General features: G+C 39.3%; 1 protein-coding gene across 3 annotated transcripts; it reads left to right on the forward strand.

Moving 5' to 3' along the window:
* Positions 1-209: 209 nt before the first annotated feature.
* CCDC198 (coiled-coil domain containing 198) lies at positions 210-20185 on the forward strand. Of its 3 annotated transcripts, none has more exons than XM_084872003.1 (6): positions 210-666; positions 3087-3169; positions 12117-12203; positions 13488-13589; positions 14379-14538; positions 18843-20185. In XM_084872003.1, the coding sequence occupies exons 1-6, from the start codon at positions 444-446 to the stop codon at positions 19076-19078; spliced, it is 891 nt and encodes a 296-aa protein (XP_084728129.1). In that variant the 5' UTR covers positions 210-443; the 3' UTR covers positions 19079-20185. The 3 variants fall into 3 exon arrangements, with proteins under 3 accessions (XP_084728129.1, XP_084728131.1, XP_084728130.1); XM_084872005.1 differs by having other exon boundaries at positions 14379-14560; positions 18693-19163; XM_084872004.1 differs by having other exon boundaries at positions 259-666; positions 13491-13589.
* Positions 20186-22973: the final 2788 nt, after the last annotated feature.

A 22973-nucleotide genomic window follows, 5' to 3' on the forward strand; every position in this document is an offset into this window, starting at 1 on the left:
TACTTCGTTGGTAGCTCTTACAGGTGGGGTTTAAAGGTCCATGCAATGAAAGGGTCAAGTTTAAGACTTTTCTAACCCTCTGCTCTCCATCTCTGTTAATGACCTTTCTGGGGCTAGAGATCTGTTTAATGATCAATAGAGGTCTCTACTCCTGCCACTGAGCCTTTCAGAAAGTAGCATAACCAAGTCAATGTTTAACTGAATTCTTTGGGTCTGAAATGACAAAGTGGGAGTTGGAGGGAAGTCTCTATGGAAACCACCCTCCCAGGAAGTGGCCAGAAGGGTTAGTGTGTGGTTAACTAGGCCTACAAAGATGTCGGGAAGGAAACAAGTGCTTTGGAAAGCAAGGCTAAACGTCTGAAATATCTTGATCAAAACGACTTACATTAAAGGCCCCATGCTCTCTTCCCTCATGGTTTTCGTTTGACTGTCTTTAGGGTAAAATGGGCCTGAGCCACTCTAAGGCTCACCCTAAAGTGATCAAAGTAGCACCTTTGCAAAACAAAGAGGAAGAGACACCCTCGGCTGGTCCTGTGGGCTTCGCATTCACTCGGAACCTGGAAGAAAAGAGTACATATCCGCTGGCCAGACTGCAGGAGCGGAGTCAAGCTTTGGAAGGACAGTTGCCCCCTCTCCGAGAGACCTGGTATGGAAGGTATTCTGCAGGTAAGCATGAAGCCTGTGTGAGATTTGTGTATTTCTGAGATTTGAGAGCTATTAATAGGTTTACCTGTCTAACCCCATAATCTCAGAAAGTTTCTCAATGACTGAAACATAAGGGAACATCTTTTGATGGGAGATCGAATGTTTGTCAATTGTTAAGTATTCTGGGTATGTTAGAATGGGTGTGTAAACCACAGAAAGGGCTTTTCACCATTCCATCTGAGAAGGAAAATTCCTTTTGTTTCAGTTTAGTTTATAGTGCTTTCAATGTTTATACATAGCTTTGCCAGACAATTAAAATTATTTAGATAAAGGTGTGGTACCTTGTGACCATCATGTTGTTTCCATCAGATTCTAAATTTAAATCATCCTCTCCAGTACTGTGTAATGCCTCCGGCTTTGTTATTTTGAAAGCAGCACTGTAAGAGTTCACTCTAATGTGAATTTGGAAACCGCCCCAAACAAAATTGATTTATTGCAGTACAGATGAGTGGATGAGTCACCCTGTCCCCAACTCCATATTTTCATGGTCATCTGCAGAACTAAGAACATTTTTTTCCCCATTAAGATAGGAAGCTCTGGGCCTGGAGTGGCTGTAAATTATCCTGGGATATTTTACTAGACTTCTAACTTGGGAAGAGAAGTGTGCATGAATAATGTAAACATACTAGTACATATATTTATATGTGATTTTCTTTTTTCTTCACATTCTAGATCAATAACACATTATCAAGCTCCCATTATTGGTCAACTTGGCCAGAAAGCCTTATATCTATTTTGGTACCTAGGAAGTCTTACTGAGAATGACTTTCAGGGCTACTTTCTGTAACTGACAACCTTTGATTGGCTCCCTATGATTTAGGTTTTTTTTATGTTCTTCAACTTGCTAAGGTCATGAATGGGAACTTTCCTCTTAATTTTATTGAATAATTCCCTTTTTAAAAACAATCTAAACCCTTTATCCGGTTTTAAGATTTTGGTATCTGAATGGTAAAAGCTGATTTTAATGGATTAGAGTCACAACTGGGAAATATTCTTATTTTTGAAATAGCAAAATCACATTAAAAATAACTAGGGAATGGTGGGCATTTTTAAAATATATCTTATTGATTTTTCACAGAGAGGAAGAGAGAGGGATAGAGTTAGAAACATCGATGAGAGAGAAACAAATCAGCTGCCCCTTGCACATACTGAGGAAGTGTCCACAACCAAAGTACATATGGCCCTTGACCAGAATCGAACCTGGGAACTTTCAGCCCGTAAGCCAACGCTCTATCCCCTGAGCCAAACCGGTTTCAGCAATGGTGAGCATTTTGACCACTATTTTCAAGGGGCCATATTCAAACCACAGCGCCATCAAATACCAAATGGTATGACTTGAGCAGTCTACTTCCTCTGTTTTCTTCAATTATAAATCAGAGATACTAGTAAAAATAACTACTTGACACTGCCTATGCCATTTCAGGAGAATCAAATTAAATAATGAAGTGATATAGCTCAAATCATAGTATACAATTACAGAAGAGTCAGGTTACTGAAGAAAATTTTGCTGAAAATATTTTTATTTTTAAATCCCACATGTTTTTAGTTGCCTTTGCTATTGTTTCTGTCTTGCTCACTATGCTGGCATCTCTTAAAAGAAAATAAGAACAGAGCAAAATTCTTGATGTGGTCATTGAAGTATCATAAGGATAGGAATACATAATTATCCAGGAATTTTTCCATTTAAATTTTTCCATGCAACATGGAGCTGTAGGACAGTCTACACAAGAATCTAGAAATCAGAATGCCTCCAGCCTGTTGAGAGGAAAGGACAAGAACTTCATTCATGCAGTGTTGGTCATGGTAGTGGTCCCAAGGGCTCAGGAAAATCAAGCTAAAAAATCCAATAAACAATGGAGCTCTGGAGCCTCTGTTTCCTAACAAGGTTGTTTTTATCAAGAAATAATATTGACATGCTACAAAATTGTGTGGTCACATATTACCAATGGTCTTGAGGAGCTGAGAAAGTTGATTTGCAGGGAGGGAATAAAGCAAATGCATATAGAATAGCTTAGGGGAGACACATAGAAAGTACAAAATTGTGTTAACCAATTAACACAATAGAGAGTGAGAAACATTGATGTGAAATATCATCATCCTACATGCCCCCTATACCCACTGGGAATTGAGCCTGCAACCCTGGGCATGTGCCCTGATCCAGAATTGAACTGTGAACTTCTTGGTTCCTGGGTGGACATTCAACTGCTGAGCCATACTGGGCATGCAGGATGATGATATTTCACATCAATGTTTCTCACATCAATGTTTCTAAAAGAAGGTACAAAATTGTGTTAACCAAGTCTAAAATCTAATTGTTAAACTCATTTAATAGTAAATTGTTTCTAATGTGTCTTTTCTTGCTTCTCCCCCAATCCTTCAAGTGCCCAGGGCCATGTATTTTGACATCCCACTGGAACAGGGAGAAACAAGTATTATTAAAAGGCATCCACCCCGAAGACTTCAAGTAAGATAAATTTAAAAAGCTTCATAGGAATTTAAAGGTCACATCCCCTTTTAACTATAATTGTAAAAGAGAGATATTAAAAGGACCAAGCAAATGAGAATGACAATAATGTTAAAGAGAATGTTACCAGTGCAAAGGCCATCTTTCTTTAGGTTTTCTGTTGTAATGATTTCACTTTTAAAGCCATTACCAAAAGAAGACAGTATAGTACCAAAGACATAGCCATGATGAGGCTCAAAGGACCTGAAGCTTGCTTGATTAGTTGAACGACTATGGGGAAATCACTTGTAATAGACAATCATAACAATAACAATAGCTACTACTATTTTATTTTCACCTACTACAAGCCAGAGACACCCCAGACAACTTGATCTATGTCACCCATTTAATCCTCATACCCCTCTATGAGAAAGGAAGTATTATCTTTGCTTTATGCAGGTAGATCAGAGTGTTAACAAGGACAACAGAGACCACATATCAACCAGCTCTTCAAAGCTCGTTTTCTTAACTGGGCAGAGATGATCCTTACAACCCTGCTGTCCCTTACCCTTTTATTGTTTTAAGTGTCAATTGGTTGTTGAAACTGAGAACATTAGATTTCAAGGCAGCAAAGCAAGTTTTAAATGCACTCGCCTTAATAAATATTTAATGAATTTTGTCTAGAGAACTGTAAAATATCAGAACTCTCATCATAGAAACGGAAAGAGATATGAGTGGGTCTTTGGAAATAAGCACCAGCTGAAAGCAGGGCTGGGGGTGGGGGGGGAGGTGGGAGAAGTGGGTTGTCTAAGTGAGCAGGATCTATCTCTGACATTTGAAAAGAATCAGAGCGAAGTCCCACCAGCTACACTATTCACCCCGGTAACTAGACCAATCCTAGGTGTATTTGAGCTCATTTGATAGGCCTTATTTCTGTTTCAGTTGGTTTTTATTTACCTGTTTTCTCCAAAAGCTCACAATCATTATTTGTTGTATTTATATCCTTTGGTCACACACACACAAAAAAGCATCTTTTCCCAAATTATTAAAAGCCTTAAAATATTGTTTAATGAAAAGTAACCAGTGAAAAGTTAGTGCGTAGCAGTCTGTAGTTCACAAAGTACTTTCCTAAATAAGCTAAGAGAGTACATAAATCCATCAAGCTCAAAAAAGAGAACTCTGGTATTTCAAAGACTACATCCCCACATCCTAACCAAACCATCTTAAAAAGAAAAACCAAGACAAATAAATTATTTGAGTGCAAAGACCATGTCTTATTCATTCTTATATGTTCACTCACTAACACTTAATACATACCCCACAATATTTTGTGAATGACTATAACAGATCAATGAATAAGAAAGAGACCCATTGTCCCTGGTGGGGGGAAAAATCAAATTGCACTCCCTACTGGAGACCTGTACCATCACTAAATTGGACTAAATTAGTCAATTGGACTAGATTGTAAGTTTAATTGACTAACTAAAATAATAAATGTGATGAAGAATAAAGGAGTGTTTTATTGAACCCAAGAGTTGGGAGGCACCTGGATTTCAGGGAAGAACTGTGCCTTGGAACCTGAAGGTAGAACTTTCTATGTGTCTTCCCTAAGCTATTCTCTATGCATTTGCTTTATTCCCTCTCTACAAATCAACTTTCTCAGCTCCTCAAGACCATTAGTGATATATGACCATTAATTTGCATCTTATAGTGTGGCCTGGCCCTCTTGGCTCCAATCCAAATTCCTAAGAGAAAAAAAAAAAATCTTATTGGCTCAGTTCTGCTCATGATTCCAGGTTTGGTCCAAAGAGCTATGACCGGGGGTTTGTCATTCATGGAAATGTATATTCTAAAGGTAGCTCCCTAAGAAGAGGGAAATCACTGGGAACTTGGCAGATATCTGAAAAAATATAAACTATAATTATCTTTCACAAATGAGGCTCAGCACATTTTCCACTACAAATGGGTTTTTGAGAGAATAATAAATGCTAGGTTCCCATGACATGCTAATTAATAGCCTAATCTCTGCCAGAGAAAAAAATTCTAAAAGTATTTTTTTAATTATTAAACCAAATTGAATTGAACCTTAAATAATTTGACTTGCATATTTGGCACTCTCTACTTCCTAAACATTTACTCCTCAAAGAGCAGGTCATGAACTCAGGTTCTCTCTAGCTTGGAGTTGTTTAGATCTGAGAACCTCTTCCAGGGAACTCTAAAGCAAATGTGCCTGCCCCAGGCTGGAGAGTTGACCCACCATCACTGTCCCTTCTGGCCTGATTCACCTTCTCATCCAGCTATCTCAGGTCCAGCCTAAGATGGAGATGTCCCCCCCGAACCTGCCACCCCACTATATAGTGTTTCCTCAGGTAATCTCCCTCAGGTAATGACTCCCTCATCTCCAAAGATTTGCTCAAATCTCACCTTCCCTGGGAGGCTTATCCTGACAATCCATTGACAATTGCAGCCCTCACCCTAGCGCTCCTGATTGCTCAGGCCCTTCATTATCTCCCCCGTTCCCCAGAACACTTATTTTCATCCAACACAAGCAGTAACCTAACTATTATGTTCAATCTGTATTTTCTTCAGTGCCTCTTCATCCTCCCCCAAACCCAATGCTAGAATATAATCTTCACAGAAGCAGGGATCTCTGTCTGTTGTCTTCAGTAATGTATGCAAGTATCTAAAACTGCATATACGCATAACCAATGGACGCAAGACACTGGGAGGGGGGTGAGGACACATGCTGGGGGCTAGGGGAAGCTGGGGAAGGTCAATTGGGAGAAAAAAAGGAGACATATGTACTACTATGTGTAATACTTTAAACAATAAAAAGATTTTTTAAAAAAAACAGTACATGGCAGGTAGAAGGCGAGCAATAAGTATGTGTTGAATAAATGTTGAATGAATGAATGGAGAGGAGAGAAAGATGAGCATAAAGACATATGATGATGATGAGAAATATGGTGGATGAGAAATATGAAGGATGATTCTGACCTGGGTGGTCTTGTTATGTTGTTTTTGGTATTAGACAATTTGTCACAAACTTATTCTTTTTCTTTACCATTTTTAGTCCTTTGCAAATTTTCTAATAGCTTTTTCTTTGTGATTCATAAGAATTCTTTATGAGACCTGATCTTTTTTTAATTATCTGTGTTGCTAATATCTTCTTTTCATCTATGGATTGCTTCTTCATTTGGCATGCGCACATGCATGAGTGTGTGTACACATAAATTTCCTGTTTTAATGTCAAATTTCTCAATCTTAACCTTTATGTTTTGTATTTCTTGTATTTTGACTAATTATTCCCCCAAGTTCATAAAGATATTTGGGATTTCTAAAATTTATACTATTTAACTTTTCACACTTAGGTCTTAATTCATCTGAAATTCATTTGTGTGCAGTGTGAAATTGAAATCTAATTTTACTTTTTCCCCATTTGATTAATCTATTGTCCAAGCACTCTTTATGGAATCATCCATTCTTTCACCTTTGATTTTGAAATGTTTCTTCTGTCATATATCCAATATCCGGAGCTTCGTGAGTCTGTTTCTGGGCTCTCTCCTCTGTTGCGCTGGCCTACCTGGTATCTCCACAGGAATTCCACAGCCGTAACTATTAACTTAAAACCGAGTTTTTATATCCAATAAGGTAAGTCCCCTCACTTTATCCTTCTTCAGAATTATCTTTGCTTTCCATAGTCCTCTGCTCTTCCGTGTGTAGTTTGGATCTTCTTGGCAAGTTCCACAAAAACCCTTATCAGCATTAAGAGAATAACTTGGGGAAGATTAGCCAAGTTTACAATATTGAGTCTTCTAAACCATGAACATGGCATAAATCTCCATTTACTTGTATTTTCTTTTCGATGTTTCAATAATATTTCATAATTTTTCCACAGAGGTCTTGTGTAATTTTTTTAGTTGTATTTCTTGGTACATCTCTCAGCTTACTACATTTTGATGCAGCTTTTTTTCACCAGGAAAAGGGGTGAAAAAGCCCTTGAGTTGAAACTGTGAGCCTGGCTCAAGTTTCCCATCTTGTATGGAGCACTGTTAGGTTCCATTTAACCTATAGAAATAACTCACAGCCACCAGGAATCCTAAATGCCTTATTAATCTGCCTCCCCCAAGTTTTCTGTTCTGTTTTCTATTCCAAGGAGATCTATATCTTGTATTAAAGGCTGACCATATCTTTTTGGTTTCCTGATTTATTTATTTATTTTTGCTATATGTTTGGAGCAATGAATGTGATTAAAATGTGAGCTCCTTGTAATGCTTTGACCAGAAATTCCCCTTTGGCCTTACGATTTCTTCCTCCAATGTGACCTTGGACATTTTAACCTTTGTCCCAGAGCCGTAGAGGGCACATTCTTCAGTCACGGTGCCAAATGAATTTTATTCTCACTTCAAGTTGTTCCTGCCCACCTTTCTCCTACTAGTAAATAGAAGCTCAGTTTAGTGTTTGTCACCACTAACAGATTGAATGTCCTGTCTCTTATGCGACACTTCCACTGGTTATCCTGACCATTTTTTTTTTTTTTTGAGAAGCCAAATAATCCAGAAATCTTTAGACAAATAATCTTTCTTTTTTAATGTCATTCTAACAATTCTCCAAATAATTCCTTCAGTCATGTTCTCTCTGAAGATGATAAAGTAAGGCACCCCATTTCCCAGGGAGGGAAAGGGAACTTTATATGAAGCCAGAATTCCAAGGCCATTTCACTTGACTACTTTGTTTAGAGAAGCCTATTTTCCAACTATATTTTTCTGCAGTGCTTCCCAGGTCAAGTAAAAAAAGATTTAACAGAGGCATCCCATTTGCGATGTTAGTTGCTGCCATCTAGTGTCCTTTCTGGAGAAATAGTGTGAGCCCTTAGGTTCTTTTCAATGGCCAGGAAGAAAGTAATTGCCTACTGAAAGTACTTGAAGACACCTGCTCTTAACCCTTATCTGAACTGCAGATTCAATATCAGAACTACAGGTACATCCATCAGACTCCTTAATATTTACCCCAACTGAATCGAAATCTCATGTCCATACAAAAGTCTACACACAGATGTTTATAGAAGCTTTATTCATAACTGCCAAAACTTGGAAGCAACCAAGATGCCCTTCAGTAGGTGAATGGGTACATAAATTGTGATATATCCAGCAAATGGAATATTATTCAGCATTAAAAGGAAATGTGCCCCATCAAGCCATGAAAAGACATGGGGGAAACATAAATGCATACAACTAAGTGAAAGAAACCAATCTTAAAAGATTACATACTGTGTGATTCCAACTTTATGACATTCTGGGAAATGTAAAACTATAGAGATAGCCATAAAAGTACTAGTGGTCACCAGGAGTTAGGGGGGAAGATGGATGAGTAAATAGAGGGTTTAGAGGATAATATAACCACTCTGTATTGTACTTCAATGGTAGGTACATGTCATTATACATTTGTCCAAACCCATTAGAATGTACACCACCAAGAGTGAACCTTACTGTAAACTAAAGACTTTGGGTGATAATAATATGTCACTGAAGGTTTATCAGTTTTAATAAATGTTCCATTCTGGTGCAGGCTGTTGGTAACAGAGAGGTTGTGTGCAGAAGATATATGAGAGTTCTACTTTCTGGTAAATTTTGCTGTGAACCTAAATATGCTCTCAAAAAATAAAGTTTATTAATTAAACACACACACACAATATATATATATATATATATATATATATATATATATATATATATATATATATATATAATTTATTTTTTGCCAGAACTAGCCCAGACCTGTTGAATCTCAATCCCCAATGAATTGCTCAGGACTTTTTTCTTTTAATTCCCAAGTTTCTAGTGATAAATCGGGTTTAGGAACAAGTGGTGAAGGAAAAAAGCATGAAGTTTGGAACTGGACGGACCTGAGTTTGAATCCTGGAGTTGCCAATTACTATGCAACTTTGGACATGTCACTAACCTCTCTGAAATGGGGAACTATCATCATCATCTACATGGTTCCCGTGACAATTGAATAAGATGATATATTGTGACCCTGAGCATGATGGACAATAAGGGCTGCAAAGGCATTTGGGCCTAATCCCCAGAAAGACCCAAATCCTGAACCATGCCAGGGGATAAAATAAACACTTCCTGTTCTTTCCTCACCCCCCAAGCTCCCTAGTTATTGCTGATTCTCCCTCTAATTTGCCTGGATATCCCTTGATCCTTGGTCTCCATCCCCCTTCCTTTTCTACTCCATTCCCCTCAGGGTTCTGACTTGACCAGTTGCTGTTTCTTCTGCCAGCAGGTCCCATTAGTCCTGCATCTTTATGTTCAGCCGAGAAGAGACACAAACCTCTCTCGTACTAGTATTGACCACCCCTCATGATAAGTCACTATGTTAAAAACAAACAAAAAACTACTTCCTCACGTTAGGCTGCTTTAGCAGAAAGAAATGCTGGCTGCCCTCCTGAGAGCAGCCCAGACCCAGGCCCAGGGACCAGAAATGGCCCCATAGGGAAGTAGCAGGAAGCACATGTCACTCGCCCACTATGAGTGCTGGATGCTCAGCATTCGTTTCCTGTGGTCTCACTCTGTCTCTTTTCACCCTTGAAAGCTACACTGGCTTCCAGGACTATGCCTTGATAGTACAACAAATCAGACTACAATGAAAAATAATTTTCAAGATGTTAGGATTTGCCTTTCATGTTGGACTAAGGGAGTAGTGCTCACATTGTTTGCTGCAGCCCATGGCGTCCTGTTTCCTCCTGCTTCCTGAGTCATCACTTCTGTCTCCTTGGCCATTTCATCTTCACACACTAGCCTCTCGGTGTTGGACTCCTTGGCACTGCTCTTCTCATTCTTGACTCGCCCATGACTATGGCTTCAGTTTTGCTTTACCCAGCAGAGACTTGTCCTCTGAGCTCCTTGCCTGTATATCTGATCTACTCAACATCGACACTGATATGTCTCAAAGGCTTCTCAAACACAACCTGTTCTAAACCGAATTTGTATTTTCCTGCTATATTCCACCTAAACCTGGTCCTCCTCTAGAATTCCCCATCTCAGTGACCGATAACACTATCTGTACCTTGTATCTGAATATCATCTGAACACTTCACTCTCCCTCACCAGCCATCATGAATCCTGTTTGGTCAGTTTTAAATATTTGTAGAGTCCATCAGTGTCCTTCCACGAGGCACAGCCCCCTCACTACTCTCTTTAGTTTCCACACTGCAGCTACAGTGATCATTTTTAAAAACAAATGTAGTAATCATGTCACTACTTTGCTTAAAATGTGTCAATGACTGCCCATCGTCTTAAGAAAACCAACATCTGATACTACCCCATTAGGCCCGGTGTAAGCTGACCCCTGCCTTCCTCTCCAGCCTCATTTGAGCTGCTCTTCCTTTCACTCTGAACTGTAGCCAACTGACTTCTTGCAATTCCTTCAATAGCTTATGCACTCTCCTAATCTTAGTCCCCTTACTACTTCCAACTTCTGCTGAAAAATTACTTCTTCAGCAAACTTTCGTGGACTGTCTCCTTACCCTTCTCCCTCTTGTATTATTTTTGTAGGGCTACAAATCATGAAGTATAAAAAATTGTGTGACTTAAAATAACAGAAATGTACTTTGTCACAGTCCTGGAAGCTATGAAATCAAGGTGTTGGCAGGGTAGGTTTCTTCTGAGGACTGGGAGGGAGAATCTGCTCCATGCCTTTCTCTTAGCTTCTGGGGATTTGCTGGAGGTCTTCGGCATTCCTTTTCTTATGAAACATCACTCCAATGTCCACCTTTATCTTCACATGGTGCTCTTCCAAATTTCCTCTTTTTAGGAGGACACCAACATAATGAATTAAAGGTCTAATCTACTATAGTATAACCTCATATTAACTAATTTTACCTGCAAGGACCCTATTACCCAATAAGGTCACATTCTGAAGTACTAGGGGTTAGAACTTCAACATATAAGTTTGGGAGAAGGAACACATTTCAACTCATAATACCACCCATTTCTGAGATGGAGTCCTCCAGGTATAATATATTGTTACTGTCCTGCCCTGCAGACTTTTTCCTCAATTATTGATTAGTTTATAATCCTTAATTGAATAATCACACAAGCAAAAGTATATTTGCTCCTCCTCCCCCATAGACTGTAAGCTCCATGAGGGACCATTCCTATTTTTGTTGACCACTGTACCGCCATGCCTGGCATATGGCAATTGTTCAATAAGTATTCCCTGAGTGAAGCAATGAACTCCGTGGCCCTCACGGTCCTTGACTGCATGTCAATGTGAACAGGGCAGCCTTTATGTCCCTGCCTACTCAATCACCTCCCAGTGCTCTAGCTTCTGGAACAGTCAGTCATCTGAGGCAAGTAGGACTGGAGGCAGCTCTACTGGTTCATCAATTGCTGCCCAGTTAGTGACCCCTTGAAACTCCAGCATCACTTTCCCTATAAAGCCAAACCCCCGCTAGGAAAAGCCATGTCTAAGATTTGTTAGCACACTAAACTTGCATGTCACGTGTGCCTCATAAGCACCACTGATTACTATTGAGGAGGATAAGGGAGCTTCTCTGAAGATGTTAAAAATACATCACTTCCCCAAGAACCAGAAGAGTTCAGCTGAGTTGTTAATGGATGAAGAAAATAGCTTCTTTCATCTCTAATACTCAAAGATCCTCATTGTTCGATAACTTTAGACATGGTCCCTCAATGCAGCTAGAAAAGGATTCTTAGCCTTTTAACTCTGACCACTATTTAGATCAAAAAGTCACTGACAACAGCACAATAGAACCCAGAGAGGTCCAAAGGCCTTTTGCACAGATACCACTGTAATCCCATCGAAATTGCCTTCACTGTGTGCTCTCAAGAGTAAGTGCTGCTTTTGCAACGTGTTAAGATAGTTTAATGCCTGGCTTTTATGTTTCATCATCTCACAACTTGAGGAATGCTGAATGCTCTAAATGTTGGGCTTCTAGAAGCTTGAACCCATTGACCTGCCACAAGTAATCACTTCTGAAAGGATCTTGAGCCAGCGAGAAGCCAGGATGACTCGCAAAGCAAAGGTAAACTGCAGTGGTACTCGGAGGGGGGTGGGTATAAATGGGGGGTGGGCTGTCTTTTTCATCTGCTCCCTGCACAGAGGACTTCAAAGCAAATCACACTCTTACGTTATTCAGAATTAGAACTTGACAAAGCCCTCCATCTTCTCCTGGGCCTGCCTCCTGCTGGCAATTGCTCTTGTCTCTCAGGTAAACCCGGGCCCTTCTCCGATTCCTGGTGGAACAGGGAGAAGAAGAAGAGACAGAGAAATTGTACTTGGAAATTGGTGATTCTAGAAGTGTTCAGATACTTCTATGTGGAAAAGTCCAGCATAACTCTTACCTTTCATTTCTTCTGCTCAGCTAAAACTTTCTCTTTGTTCTCAGTTTTCAGGATAAATCATATGACAATGCACCAAAAAGTCACCCTAGAAAGGGCATACAGTAGAGTTCTTTCTTTTTACAAACTTGTCAGGAGTTTTCCCCTCATGCAGAAATGTAAAATGTGAGATAGAAGCATATTTTTTAACACTTTCTACTCCTGATTCATTTTGGAACCAGCTAGATACTGCTGTGTGCTGGCTCACTTGGTAGAAGATGTCCAGGTAGTTTTGGATCTTCAAGAGGCCATGTTTGAGATGGCCTCTTCCTGAGGCTCACATCAGTGAACACAGTCATTGTCCACTGGCCACCACAAAACATCACTGAACGCATTTGGTGGTAAATGAGTGTGTATTCACCCCTGATTGCCCTCAATGACTGTCTGCACTGTCCCACTGGAATTTATTGGAAGGGCATCAAAGTCACAAATAATCAACTTCAAGTCCTTCCTAAACTGCAGTATACCAGGGCTTATTTTGGTATATAGGGGAACACTCTGTATAAATAGGCTCTAATTTCATAGCCAGACAAGTAGTCAGTGGAGGACAAACAGGGAGAAAGAGAAGAGAGGCTGGTCTCATCAAACCAGAACACATTTCTGGGGAGATAGTAATGAGCATCTATTGATAGAGGAATTGATATCTTGTCAAAATGAGATGTGAAAAGGTATGTCCATTCAAGGTCTGAAACACTCCACAGGAACCTTAAAGAACTACATTGCATACTTTGCAAACTGCCACTCCATTCACTGGTAGCTACACAAAGGACTTACCAGGGAACTGCAGTGGTCCGTCTTTGATATCACAAGAGATCTCAGTGAATTATAGTTGTTGATTTATCTTGTCCTGTTCCAAAAAGAATTTTAATTTTAGATTGCAGAGTCATTAACTACTTATCTCACACTAATGAAGGTGTCGTCTTTTGTAGCAGGAATTGGAAAAGAAGATGCAAATTCCAATGTATACTTCTGGGAAAAGACAATATTTACATAAGATGCAAATGCTGGAAATAAACCGGAAAAGACAAGAGGTAAATATGAGACAAATATCACATTTACCAAATTCACTGAGCATGATAACTGCCCTGGCACATAGAGGTAGTTAAGTGTTCATCTTCAGTCTTTTTAAAACTAGTCATTAGGTCCAAAGATTCAACTACTGGAGTTGGGAAGAACCAGCAATATTCCTTATCCTACCAACTAAGTCTTTCCTCTGTTTACATGATGTAGCTGTGTCTCAAGTCTCTCTTTTTAAACTCTTGCTTCTATGACATTCTGACTGCAGCAGAAAAAAAAAACTGGGTTTAGATAATTTTTCTTGGTTTAGTAAAAGTAAAAAGGGGGTGGTTGTGGGGGGTTGGTGAGTGGTCTTTATTTTGATACTGAAGCATCTCTGCAATGTACGCCATCTCTACAATGATCTTACAAGAAAGGCCTCTTGTTACAAGGCCATGTACAGTATGGCTCCTCTAATTGTCATATCCCAAACTTTTCACTCTAGTGAGTAAGCCTAAAACCACTGTCCACTGCTATTCCAAATATATCAAGTAGCCGTCAGAGAAAATGCTTTAACCGAAGTCCTCACCTTTTTGAGACTGTGGATATACTCTCCCTTCTCCTAACAGACCTGTCCATACAGAAAAACTCTGTACCTTCTAATAGGAAAAAGAGAGTCCTATTCTGATTTGGGGAGCACAGATGCCCACAGATGATTACACAACTGCAAAGTGGCCAACCCATGGACCTATTCTAGTGAAAGTAGCTAAGGGTGGAGAAAGGGGGTGGGAGGACTTGAACTATTTATAACTGATCATTTTCAGGCCCAAGTGGAGTTGAAGAAAAGTCTTTATAGGGAGGTGAGGATTAATAAGGAAAAACCGAGGGACAACACAGCCAAGAAAATCTTTGACAGCATCCCCAGAGATGATGACAGTGACTTTCTAACCGTGTTCCCTGATGAAACCTTAAACCCAAGTCCAGGTGAGTCATGCAATTGTTTTCAGTAAAATAAAGTATTCCAAATGCTTCAATCATCACCAAGTAAACTTTCAGGGGTAAGAGTAGGGAACTTGTTAGGGTAGGAGGTCAGTAAATAGTCTTAGGTCCCTGCTAATATTTATTTCCTGAAATAGTAGATAGGTTATCATGTAATTTGGATGGCCTGAAAGAAAAGGCAGAAGTTTAAGCACTGTAGTAAGATGCTTCTTTCTGTATAGAGGTTTACTATACTTTGTATGCATGATTGGCATCCTCCCTCCATCTCTAGGAGGGAAAAAGACCAAAGAGCCTTATCTTGTGGTGAAAGAGAATAAAACATGTGGAGGAAATTGGTATTAGCCAGTTTGGTGCCATAAGCAGACACTCTCGCCCCCAGCCCATTTTTCCCCACAGCACACTCAGAATATCTAAAACTGAACCCAGACCTGCTCCTACTGCATCCATGCATTCAGTGAGGCCTCCATGCCCTGGGGCCTTCTGTTCCCTTTCCTTGCAACTGGTCAGTCGCCAAGTCCTATTGAGGACACCTAGCGCTGAAATCTTTCTTCTTTCTTCCATTCCCCATGTCACTTTTAGGCCATCGTGTCAAACCAGGGCTATTGCTACAGCCTCCTGCTATACTCCTCACACAGATCTCACCCTCCCACATCAGCCTCCATACCAGTGGTTCTCAGTGTGGTCCCCAGAACTCTAGCACCAACCTCGCCGGGGAACTTATTAGGACCTCAGCCAGAGTGACTGAATCAGAAACTATAGGGATGGGCCCAGCAATCTGGGTTTAACACCCTTTACCGAGGAGATTCAATGCCCATAAAGTTTAAGAACCACAGGTCTATTGTGTAGCAGGGTCTGCATCACCTGGTAGTTTATTAGGAAAGTGGAATTTCAGCACACCCCAGACCTACTGAATCAGGCCCCACATTTTGTCAAGATTCCATAGGGATTCCCCTGCATAATAATGTTCTAGAAATACTGCCCTCAGAGTGGAGTAACCTTATACAATGCAAATCTGACCAATTCACTGTCTTGCAAAAAAAAAAAAAAAAAAAAAAAAAATCCTATAGTGAGTCTCCATCAGCCTGAGGACAAAGTCTAACTCCCTCCCTAGCTTCATCTCCTGCCATTCTCATACCCAGTCCCACACCGCAGTCAAGCCAGATTGCTCATAGCCTGATAGCCTTGAGATTTCCAACAGATATCTGCATACATAACCTCTGTGCTATGTTGCCCCACCAATTAGAGCCCCATAACATTTGCCCTGTCTGTATTGCCCCAGGGCAAGCCCACCATTGCAAATGTACAATGCTGTCTACACTCTCGGATTGCCCTGCTTTGGGCCAAATCCCCACCTCAGCAAGACTGACTACTGAGAGCTCTAGAGTGATGTTGGCCACACCTCTGGTGGTCTTGGGCTTCTAAGAGCAAAATAGGCAGCTGAAAGAGATCCTGCTCCTGCTCAGAGGAACAAGATGCTTAATCAATACGTTAATGAAATAAGAACAAGCTGAATAATTGAAAATCTACTTGAGGCATCTATGTAACCTATACTCCTGAGTCCCAGAATAAAATATGCTGTGTAGTCATGTAGAAAAACAACTTTTACAATTAAAAAAATATATTGGCAAAACAAACCAAGAAAAGTGCCTCAGCTGCAGTTAGACATGTAGACTCATTGCTTGCAATCAAGCCAAGAAAAACCAACACAGGTGTAGGCCTTGGGAGATGCTCCAGATTTGGAGGGGATCAGGGCAGACTGTGACACAAGATGACTGGGTTTTCTGTTTTCCTCGTGCTTTTCTGAGCTGCTTCATTTTGCTCTGGCAAAGGTTTATTAAGTGCTTACTATAAGCCAGGCACTGTGGTCTGCTCTTAAATGCATTATTGCATTTAATCCTCACATAACCTATACGATAGGAGTTACTATTAGCCCCATGTAATGGAACCAATATTCAAGGCCAAGTGCTTCTGACTCCCAAGTGTGCTCTCTCACCCACCCCCTTGTATGGCCTCATTGGAGCTTCGTCCAGGACAACCATGGGAGGGTCTGCAAATATAGAGGTTGTGACTCCTCAACCTTATCTTTCAAGAGAAAGCTGCCTTCTGCAAAGCCTATAGATTTCACTATGGCAGTAAGCATATGCTGGATCAATGATTCCTTTTTACTTATTCCCAAATAGCATCTTTGATTTCTTTTCCTGCCTTCTAAAAACAATTTCTTTGTTTTCTCCTAGAAGTACAGTGTTGCCAAGATCCTAGGCTTATAAGAGGATCCTGCTAGTTAGATTCTGGTAGTTAAGATTCTTCTGTACCCATCTCCTCTGATTTAATGCTATATTTGCCTATTCCGTTCCCTCTTTTGGAATTGGAGAGTTCAAGTCTCTTCTTTTTCTTTCCTGCAGCTTCTTTAAAATGAAATCGCCCACACTTTACATACATTTATATAATAAATTATATATGCTGTCTATGTATATATATGAAATGATACATAACTTACACAAAGTGAACATCATTTTTTTGGAGCTTAAAATTCTAGGAGTTTTAAGATGTTTATGTTGCTCTTGCCCTTTCCAGAAGACATAATATAGTGGGTAGAAAAAGCCATGGACTTGGAACCAAGGTCTTTCATTTGAGCCCCACCAGGACATTTATTAACTGTAATAAATGGGATCAGGGACCTTTTCTAGGTCCTAGAACGGTGCCTGGTACATAGTATCTCTCAATAAGTATTAGCTATATGTTTATCTACATGAAATTATTCTATAGACAGAGAGATTACAGCTAAATTATAGTCATTTAACCTCTGCAAACCTCAATTTCCACATTGTCACCAAGTAGGTTTTATGTAAAAATTAATATAAATCTGTGTAAAAGCACATATAAAATGTAAAGTGTCATGTAAATGTATGGGGACATGAATAAAACTGAAATCTTATAGTGAAAATAACTATATGCCTCAGGGAAGTGGCATCCTAAATACATCATTTGTCACCTTCATAATTCTGCTCTTATTGGGACACCTTTGCTATTATTTACTTAGTATTTTTCTATAAGCTTTCTTCTAAGAACAAGCTTTCCTATATAACCACAATACAGTTATTACACTTACAAATGTTAACATTGATACCTACTATTTTCAAATGTTTGGTCTGTATGTAAATAGCCATGGTTAGCCCCATAATGTCCTTTATGGCTACTTTTTGTTTCCCTGTTTGTGCTTTCTTTTTTCTTTTTTTATTTGTTTGGTTTTTTTTTTAAGAGAAAAATCAATCAGCTGCCTCCTGTTCACCCCCTACTGGGAATGTGCCCACCACCAAGGTACATGCCCTTGACTGGAATCAAACCTAGGACCCTTGAGTCCGCAGGTCAACACTCTATCTGTTGAGCCAAACCAGTCAGGGCTGTGCTTTCTTTTTTAGATCCAGGATCCAAACCAGGATCATACATTGCGTTTTATTTTCTGTTTCTCCGTCTCCTTTTTGGCTTGTTTATTGTTTAGTTTTATTGGGTTGTTGTTGTTGTTGTTGTTGTTGTTGTTGTTTTAGAGAGAGAGGATGGGGGCAGGGAGGAGAGAGGGAGGGAGGGAGGGAGAGAGAGAGAGAGAGAGAGAGAGAGAGAGAGAGAGAGAGAGACAGACATTGATTTGTTGACCACTTACTTTTGCATTCATTGGTTGATTCTTGTATGTGCCCTAACTGGGGATCAAACCTAACTGACTAACTGAGAGCATAGCTCATAACTAACTGAGCTATGCTCTCAGTTAGTTAGAGCATAGCTCAGTTAGTTATGCTCTAACTAACTGAGCTAACTAACAGATAGCTCAGTTAGTTAGAGCATCACCTTGGCATATCAGGGCAATGCTCTAACTAACAGAGATATCTGGTCAGGGCTTCTTGGTCTCCTTGATTTTCTTCTTTTTTTCTTTTCTCCTTCCTGCCCTTGTTCTTAGGAGATTCGTGGTGATGGGCTTGGTGGGGGCAGGGAGTGACTCTACAACTAATTCTCAAATGGTTCAACTGAAAAGTACATATGTAGTGACAAATGTTGTTGGTGAGTTGGAGTATACAGGTATATATACAGGTGTACTATTCTTATGCCTTACAAAAGATTTAATTTTTTTTAAAAAAAGGATAAGAGAGATATCTTGAATCTTTACCAAGATGGAATCCTGTATATGTGTATATATTTTTAAAATACCAAACAGATTATTCTGTGTTCATACAAAAACTTAAACAAATACACCATTGTCAGAGGGGAAATGGATTAAACGAACTTTTAATTTTTTGTAGGAAATTCACAGAATGCAGGATTTTTAGAGCATCACTCAAGGAATGACTATGGTCCCCGGAAAATTGGCAAAATGGAAACTTGGCTCCGTGAACAAGAGGCCCGGGGACAGCTGCTGTGGGACAGCTCTAGCTCTGACTCTGATGAGTTGGGGAAAGTCACAAAGAAACCACGAGCCCTGGTGAGGACCAGGACAGAGAGAATCCTACCTTTTGATGAGTTTTTTGACCGAGAATAAGAATGCTATTCACTAACCTAGATTCTCAGTGCATTGAAGACTTACTTTCCTATTAAAACTCTTCAAGTTAGCATATGAGTTATTCTGAAGGAACCAGTTTACTTGCTTTTTATTTAAAGTCTTATGATTAACAGAGGTGGCATAGTTTGTTAATGATGCTGCATAACCAACTGCCTCAACATGTAGGGGCATAAACAACAGCCACTTGTTGTTTCACTCTTCTGTGGGTTGCTGGGTTCAGTTGGGTGGTTCTTCTGCTGGTCTTTTTTGAAGTCTTTCATGAAGTTGAAGTCAGCCAGCAGCAAGGGCTTGACCAGGACACTGAGACAGCTGGACCTCACTCCCTCTTCATATAGCCTCAGAGCTTCTTCACATGGTTTCTCCAAGTGGTCTCTTCAGCCAGGTAGTGAATGGGGAGCTCAGGGCCCCAAAATACAAATGTTCCAAGAGGAGGAAGCAGAGCCTGCCAGTCCTCTAAAGGGTAATCATGGAACTGACTCTGTATCACTCCTAAATTCTGTTTGTTGAAGCAAATCATTGTCCAGATCACAGTCAATGAAAAAGGGCATGAATTCCAAACTGTGGATCCATTGGGGTCCATTTCTGAGACTTGCCCCTGCACCATATTTTGAAAAAGCAAATTATAGCTTATAAAACAAAGAGATTAAAAAGTTGATTTGATACAAATAAAAATGACTTTTTAAAGATGCTACATTAGAGATTAAGCTCCCTAAATCACAGTCTTGTGAGTTAGCAGTTTATGATCTTATAACTGAGAGGTTACAGGAAACAGGTGAGATAATGTTTAGTGTGAAAGGTTGTTGTGAATTAAAGCTCAAAGTTAAATGAAAAACTCTTAAGAGTATGAGGTAGATCTTAGAACTCTTTAAAACTAAAAGGAATGATAGAAATCTTCAATACAAAAGTTACTCCATTTATAAAAATTAGATTTTTAGGAAGCTTTAAGAGTTTCTTTGGGGTAAAATTTGTCTCTACTTTTAGCATACTCTAAAAGTACTTTTATGTAATAAGCTTCTAAGATATTAGTAAAACTTAAAGCAAAATAAAAACACTCTTGAAAGCCTTATTTAGGAGACTCCCCCACTCAAAAAAAAAAAAAAAAAAAAAAAAAGAGAAAATTATCCCTGACTTTGATGTTCAGTGCATTTATGTCAGTCATAAAGAACCGAAAAAGAAAGACTGCTGTGTCAGGGGATAAACAATCATGTTTCCTTCAAGGACAAGCAGGGGTCTTCAAACTACGGCCCGCGGGCCACATGCGGCCCGCAGAGGAGTCTGATCCGGCCCGCCAGGTTTTTTGGGCAGTGAGCGCAGCCGAGGTGTTACAGTAGGAATTAGTAGTTCATATAGTCCGGCCCTCCAGCTCTCTGAGGGACCGTGATCTGGCCCCCACTTTAAAAAGTTTGAGGACCCCTGAAAAGGGCCTCTAGATCACCCCTAGGTATTGTTATCCCCAGTTCTTTGCAAGAAGTATTCTTACTTTTTCTGTGGATTGTAAAAAGCTTATTTCCTACAAAAGAATACATAATGGTTTGACCAGTCAGCCTTCTTGAAAAAGTAAGATCCTTGAGAGGAAAAAAATGAGTCCAACCTATTCATAATTAATATTATGGTTTATCTGGAAGATTTACAACAAAGTGGGGCAGTCAGCTCCCAGTGTGGAAGATAGCAGAGCTTAAGAATATCTTCATCATGCTGATCTGAGACTTGAAATTGGAATGAACTCACTGGATTGTGAGCTCCATGAGGGCATGCACCATGTCTCCTCCAGGTGGCATCCCCACATCCTAGCACAACATCTGGCACTAATTATTAAATGTTTGTTGAATTCATTAGCTTATGTGTTGAACTAACCAGTTAATTAGAGAGGCACTTGTTTCCCTCCAGCTGTGCAGGGCTCCCTCTCATTTCCATCATTTCCCACAAGTCTGAAATATACAAGGCTGGTTATATAGTAAAGAAAGAAAAATTTCTTCAGAAGCTCATGAAATGTATACATCTAAATGGATGGCATGAATTAGACATTGCCTTGGGATACAGAAGCTAGACACGTATGTACCATAGTGATGATGCCATAGCTCAAACATTTTTTCAAAACTCTATCAGAGTGTGTTAGCTGCAAAAGAAAATCAATCATAATGGTGAAAACTATAAATTTCAGCCCAGAGGCAACGTTGTCAATCTTCTTCAACTAAAAATCTCCCCAGCTTTGGAAAGGAAAATGGCTTGTCAATGGCCAAATGCATGCTTCTTTTGTGAAAATAATATTTTCCTTCTACCTCTGCATTTTTCAAAAGAAAATCTTTTTTGGCACACTTTTGGAAATGTATTTTTCTCAATTGTTTTTTTTTCTTTTTTTCAGGCAGACAGCCATTTGTCTTTGTCTATTTTGATGATAATTCTATTACTATACCTGCATTTAACCAAAGAGAACTCTTGTGGGAGTCATCTGTGAAAGTCTTATAAACAAATAGATAGTGTTTTCTGCTTACACCAAACCTTTAAACACAGAAAAACAAAACTCCCTTTCTTACCAGGAAAGCATGTAATCATCAAGTCATAATATTTCCTGCCTCAAACGAACAACAAAAGCCCATTTCCACATATTGCTGCAAAACCTCACTTACTTAGAATACTTACAGGAAGGGCTTTGGAGGAAGTGTGTTAATAGGTAAATTGGGAAAGGTCAGACCATTAAAAATCTGAATTACATCTCATTTTTAAAAAATACTATTTTTATTTCAGCACAGAATAAGCAAAGCACATTTGAAAAAGAGTTAATAGTTGAGATTTACTTTTTTAAATATGTCTATTAATTTTGAGAGAGAGAGAGAAAGGGAGAGAGAGAGAAACATCTTTGTAAAAGTACATAACTATGAAACTGTAAAGACAAATCCATTATGATTCACTATAATGTGATTGAAGGCTAGACCACCCAACAAACCAACTGGATAACAACTTGGAATTAATAATGTAAGTATATAGGTATCTGAATAAAAGAGATATATTTTTAAAATCAATAAGCTTTTGAAAACCATTTCTCAGAATTTATCCAAAGAGAATAAACATTCTTGAAGGTAAAATTTTGATATGCTATTAGAAATGCACTATGAACCTTATAGCAAGCGCACGCACATGCGAGCACACACACACACACACCACAAAAATAAAAACAAAAGAGGACTAGCTAATAAACCAAAGAGGAAATAAAAATAACTCATAAAAATTATGCAATCCAAAAAAAAGTCAGAAAAAGAGGGAAAGGGAGAACAAAAGAGAAGAAGCAAAAACGAAATCCAAATACCAAAGTGGCAAATTTAACCCATGATTTAAATGCAGAGATGGTCAGATTGAATAAAAGAGCAAGAACCAAATCTATGCTATCTACAAGAAGCAAACTTTAAATATAATGACACAAGCAGGTTAAAAGTAAAAAGATGAACAATGTATGCCATGTCAACACTAATCAAAAGAAAGCTGGAGTGTCCATATTACTATTCAATGAAGCAGGTTTCAGAGCATATAAGAGGCATCGTTACAAAGAGAAAGAGGGAGAGGAAAATGAGTGAAAGCTAAAGGGATTGCAAAGTAGAGATTGGTAGTACCAAATAGTTCTACAGATGTAAAGTATTGCCTAGGGAATCTTATATAATAAAAGCCTAATATGCTAAGTGTCTGGTCATCTGTTCAACCAATCAAAGCACAATATGCTAATGATATACTAAGGCTGCTCAACCACTTGCTATGATGTACACTGACCACAGGGGGCAGACAGTCGACCCTTTGGCCAGTCGCTATAACATGCACTGACCACCAGGGGGCAGATGCTCCAATCAGTAGATTAGCTTGCTGCTGGGGTTTGGCCTATCGGGAC

The sequence above is a fragment of the Pipistrellus hanaki genome, assembly GCF_964339955.1.
Source record: "Pipistrellus hanaki genome assembly, chromosome: 1".
NCBI classification, from domain to species: domain Eukaryota; kingdom Metazoa; phylum Chordata; class Mammalia; order Chiroptera; family Vespertilionidae; genus Pipistrellus; species Pipistrellus hanaki.